Here is a 5,701-nt window from a genome sequence, read left to right on the forward strand (position 1 = left end):
TCCAAAGTCATCTCATCAGAAACTGAATTCAGTTTAGCAACGTACGTGCAACTAAACTGCTTTTTTTGTGTCCCTTTCTCAATTTACAAACTGATTTCAGGGGGAAAACAAACATGGAATGATAGTTTATTTAAGTTAAAAGCTTACATGGAAAGCATTCTTTGCATTGTTCTGTATGTAAAGAAAAACATCTGGTTTACAGCAGTTATTTTGGTGGCTAACGCAGCACTCCAAGGAAACAGCAGAACTGGAGCTGAGCACACAACTCCTAAATCTAGTCCTTTCTCTTTTTCCTTTGTGTGTTGAACAAGGTCTCTCAGAAGAGGTGGTATGTGATGAAACACAAGCCTATTCTCTCTCTATAAATACCTAAATATGCATACATATACATGTTTATATATATAAAAAAATCTGAGAAACTTTTATATATATATATATAAAAATGTAAGGAAAAAAAATTGGGTTTATACATGAGCTTTTAAGATAGCAAACAAGTATCCATCATCTCATGATTATCCATCCCCATCCCTGGAGGGATTGAAGAGTCGTGTAGACACAGTGCTGAGGGACATGGGTTAGTCAGGGACTGGTCAGTGTTGGGTTCATGGTTGGACTCGATGATCTTAAGGGGCTTTTCCATTCGAGGCAATTCTGGGATTCTGTGATCTGTGAGCATTTGACTTTTGAAACCTAAATAGTTTTTTACTTCACTTCTAACAAACATGCACATTCCTGTATGTTAGAAGGTGCTGGGGGGGGTGTTTCTTTGGGGTTCACCCACTTCTGTTTTAGCTCCTGGAGCTGCAGCAAGTGCTCACCCTTCTGCATCAGCAGGGAGGGCTGAGGGTGGGGAGGGTCTTTTTTCTTCTTGATACTTATATCAAATTATTGTCCTCTGCTTTTTTATTCCAACAGCTTCATAACAGTGGTGCTTTTTTTGGTAGCCTAAGTGTGGTGTGCTCTGCTCATGTGCCGGTCTCTGACCATTTCTCTTGAGCACAGGTAATCCTGAACTAGTTATGGGTTAGAACACAGGAAAGGCTGCACGGAGCTTCTTGCATAAAGAAAAACTACTCCTCTAACCTAAGCCTGTTTTTTTTCCCCTCTGAGACATTTCAAAGGCCTGTTGCAAAGCCCAAGGATGTTGACAAGGCTTTGGGAGCTGTATGGGAGTCAGGAATTGTCGTAATGGAAAATACTAAGGAAGGAGGAGGTAGCTTTGCAAGAGATTTATATGAAGAGGCACTCAAAATATTTACAAAGTGAAAAAGGGGAAACAAATCCCATGAAAGAATGAAACCTTAATTTACAGTAGTCTTTGTATAGTTTTTTTCAGCTAAGGAAAGCATCTACTTGAATCCAAATCTTCCAACAGCTTTGTAACAGTGGTGCTTTTTTGGTAGCTCTGCTCATGTGCCGGTTTCTGACCATTTCTCTTGTCCAAATCTTGGACAAACACAGGGATGGCCCCATGTGGGTGTAAATTTGCCTGGCTTAGCAGTACCTGGAGCTCAGCAATTGTGTAAAACTCAAGCATCATAAACTGGAAAGCGAAGGTCGGGCAGCCAGGCTTTGTTTTCAGTTGCAGCAAACTCCAAGCCATGTGCAATACAGAACACAAGGACAAGTGACTAGTTCAGGAAGGGCAGCGAGTGCTTTATTTGAGCAAGTTTTCTTAATGAAATCTTAATGAAATCCAAAATCCCCACCCCATGCTCTCTGTCCTTATGCCAGAGGTGTGTTTTCATTCAGCATATTCCAGCTGATTGTGTTTTCTGTTCAGCTGCCTACAAAGAGTGTTTCTCTCAGGCTGTATAGTGTGACAGAAGACAGCTGGTTCTTCCTTGGATTACACTGTCACCAAGATTTTGTTGAATATAATGGTATTTTGGCTCCTTGGAACATTTCCTGTTCCTACAGTTGAATGAAAAAGTCCTGGGTCAAGTGTGGAAAAAAACCCTTTCATTTGCAGGCTGAAATTCAGCAAACCCCACACTGCAGGCAGTAAAACCCAGCATTCTGTAATGTGGTTTGGCTTCCCTTGCAAGGTAAGATTACAGTTATTTTTTAAAATGTAGCTATTCCTTGGTTTAGACTATGAAATTATTTATTATGGTGACAATGCTTTGGAAAAGGGAAAGGTCTTAGTGTATTCATATCTCCAGAGCTTTGTCCTCTGCAGAAGATAATTACTACAGAGATGTATTCAGAATGAGTGTAGAAGCAAGTCTAAATTTAGGCCAGCCTTTCTTACACTGTTTTCTTTTGTCAGTCCAAGCTTTCTAGACTGAAATATATTTTACTAGTACATCATCATCTAGGATATACTGCAAAATTCGCCTGTACAAAAATCAGAGGTCCACCATGACATGGAAAATACACTAAAGATACTTTTAATGAGTTACCTCAGTGTTTATATTACATTATAATAACAGATTGTAAAAAAAATAAGTATTTCAGAATAAACTAGGCAGAGGTTTCTAGGGCTCTTCCTGTAAATAAATTAACTTGTATTTCAAAAAGTTTAAATATCTCCAGCAAAGCAGGAAATACATCTTGTGTATCTTTCCTTGTCTCTCTCTGCAGCAGCACCTCATCTCATTCCATCCATCCTAGGACAGCAGAAGTAAACTATTTTTAGTTTACTATTTTGTGTCTTATTTTTAAGATTTTAAAATAGGATTCACCTTAACATTTTAGCATCTGATAGATAATTTGTGATTTTAATCTCTAGTATTTAGTGCCAAACATTTCAGTTGTTTTTACAATAATGTTTCCCTTTCCCCTTGCCTCTGAACTTCACCTCCAGTCATCAAGTGCCTTCAGATTAGGATACGCTGTACACAAATCAGTTAAAAACCAGAGAATGTTATTTTTAAAGCACTTTAAATCTTCAGTTTCTCTGAGAACGTTTCCCAACCTTTTTTTTGTAACAGTGCCCAACCACTTCCACGTTCCACTTTTCCCTCTCCAAACACAAAAGTCTGATCTAGTCACCTCAGATGCGTATCATAAATTTTTTATTTCATATATACATTCTTAACAAAGCATCAAAGCCAAATGCTTCCACTGTCCCACATCTCAGGGAGCTCCAAGTACAAATTAACTGTTATAAGATCACCACTACATTCCAAACCCACCCAAACAGATATGCATATTAGAGGGCTTGACTCTTTAAAAGTACAAAATTATTTTAATTACACTACACGCTGCCCCTGTGTTGAAGGATTAATCACACGTATTTACACTTTGCCCATTTAACACCTATGCAACAAGATGCAAATCAGACCATTCAAACATTTCTTTTTAAGTTCACTTCCTCCCAACACACTACACAAGGTTACAAGAGCCTTTCCCTGTGCTTTGAGTTGCACCGAGCAGTATAGAACTAGAAAAGAATGTCATCAGTAAACCACGTCAATTAATTACCCAAAGACTAAGTATGAAGTATTACTTCCCAAGTTACAAAAATACACAACTTCTGATGAAATTTGCTAGTTAATATACATTTACTCCAGAATATGAATACAAATAACTTTTATTTTTTAAAAAAAAGAAAGCTAATAATACAAGAGGCATGTCTGATACCTAGAGTTGTGTTTAAAACCACTACCTTGTACTGTAGGCATCATTTAGGAACTATACAAATTGGTATTTCTAAAAGGTAATAGCACTATCCTCCAGCCTCAAAGTTATTAGGTGAGTTAAGTTCTATGTCATCGTTTGTTAATTCAAGTTGAACCACTTAACACCAAACAAAAAGACCCAGAAACATTATGATCCAGTAGCTTCAAAAACAAAACAGCTGCTTCTTCCAGGTAGTTTTGCTGCAAGTCAGACCAATAGGTAGGTGTAGGTAAATCCCTAATATTTACAGTCCAAATACAGCCTCACTCTACAATTCTCTTATAAAACAGCAGGTAAGGAGTTGATGTAGATGACGATGTGGGAGAAAGAGAATTCAGAAAGTCCTTTTCTTCTGTCACCTTCACTTCAGAATCATCAAAGAGCAGCCACTTCCCTTCGTACTCTTTCAGGCTCTGCAGCACATACAGAGCTTTGTTTTCCAGTCCGCTGGGAGCGAGGCCATTGGGCTGGCCCTGCTCCGTGCCACACTCGGCGCTGCCGGCGCTGCCGCCGGCCTCGGGATTCCTGTTCTCAGTAACTACGTTAAGGAACTTCTCCGGGTTGGCTGGTTTGCTGGTGTACAGGTCGCAGTCAGACTTGCTCTTCTGCCCCCCGAGAAGTCCGACCGCTTCCATGTTCTTTTTGTTCAGAACTTTACCCGGCTGCGCGTTCCCGTTGACTCTGAAGGAGACTTCGCCGTCGTCGTAGTCTTCAGAAACAGTTCTGGCCTCCTCCTCGTTCAGCGGTTCGGGTTTAATCATTTCATGCATCTGGTCAGTGATGAAGTTTCCCTTGTCTAACTCCAGGCTGTGAAGATCTGTAATTTTGACAGAAGCTGTGTAGTGTCCGCTGCTAATTGTAATGCCGCTGTGCATCACCACCGCAAACAACCCGTAGGTGTCATTGGTTGGCTTCGTGCTCCATTCTTCCAGGGACAGTTTGAGAGGCGTCAGTAAGGGAGTGTTTATCTTGGACAGGCCACCGTAGCAATCAAACCTTTAGAAGAAAGAATAAAACTTAGAGACCTCTTGCCACAACAGCTCACAATAAATACTGCTCCAAGTGGCCCATATATTGCGTCTATATTCTTCTCCTTCTACTAAATGAAGGAGCTGAACGTGGGCAGTTGCTCTCTTTTCAACTTGCTTATCAAGAGCATCCGTCCCAGGCAGCCCTGTTCAGTAAAGACGTTTTTACAAGTAAGTAAAACGTTAAATCTTCCAGCTATGATAGTAAAATTAGCTAAGATAAAAATTAGTAAAATAATAATCAGTAACTATGTATTTTAACTATTTAAGAAATTCTCTTTTCCTGAGCTGTCAGCTAAAGTTAAGTTCCAAACAGTGATGATAGAAGGCGTTAACCTCATTGTTCAGTTATCACTCATGCTGCCGTGCACGAATTCTTGTACTTCTCCCCAGGCACCATCCTGCTTTCCAGACTGAAAAGCCAAACTCTTCACCATCCAAAGTGGGAGTAAGCAGGGCTGGGGGGGTTTTTTTGTTTGTTTTTCACAAACCTCTGAAAGAGTCATTTACAAAATAAAGGAACACAAATGTATTTTACCTTCAAGTAGCTGTAATGTCACTACTCAGAAAAACTGAGTTCTTGCTCTAGTAAGTAATTTTTCTCAGATGGCCTTAGTGCACTGTAGTACACTGCCAGCGGCAACGCAATGGTTCTATAGGGATGAGTAAGTTACTAACACTTTCTTAATTACTAGGGACTCTTCATTAACTGTCCTCTGTTATTGATTTTTTTAAAAACAATTATTGAGCTGATTTACGTTGGAAAACCATCTCATATTCCATAAATATTTTGCATTTTGTTCACAGTTCACAAATTCACAAGGAGAAAAGTTCAAGTCCTTTTATTACAAAAAGGATCTTCTGAAGAGTTTGAAAAGAAATTCAGTGTTGGGACTTCTACGTTATTGTGTAGTAGCCTCCTTGAATGATTCTGATCTTACATGATTTACATATTGCATCAGCCCAGTTTAATTCACCCCTTTATTGAACGATATGTTACGCTGTCCTAGTAGATTTCAGCGATGATTCACTCTTGCTCAACTGTG

At 39.4% G+C, this 5,701-nt stretch overlaps 1 protein-coding gene across 1 annotated transcript in view; it reads right to left on the reverse strand.

The window, feature by feature from the left end:
• Positions 1-3,016: 3,016 nt before the first annotated feature.
• The window catches only part of USP1 (ubiquitin specific peptidase 1), a 13,320-nt gene continuing 10,635 nt past the window's right edge, over positions 3,017-5,701 (reverse strand). The window contains exon 8 of the mRNA XM_010169842.1: positions 3,017-4,623. Within this exon, the coding sequence (XP_010168144.1) occupies positions 3,891-4,623 (733 nt within the window). The 3' untranslated portion in view covers positions 3,017-3,890. The remainder of the gene's footprint in view (positions 4,624-5,701) is intronic.

This window comes from Antrostomus carolinensis, unplaced genomic scaffold, assembly GCF_000700745.2.
Source record: "Antrostomus carolinensis isolate BGI_N321 unplaced genomic scaffold, ASM70074v2 scaffold10406, whole genome shotgun sequence".
NCBI lineage: Eukaryota > Metazoa > Chordata > Aves > Caprimulgiformes > Caprimulgidae > Antrostomus > Antrostomus carolinensis.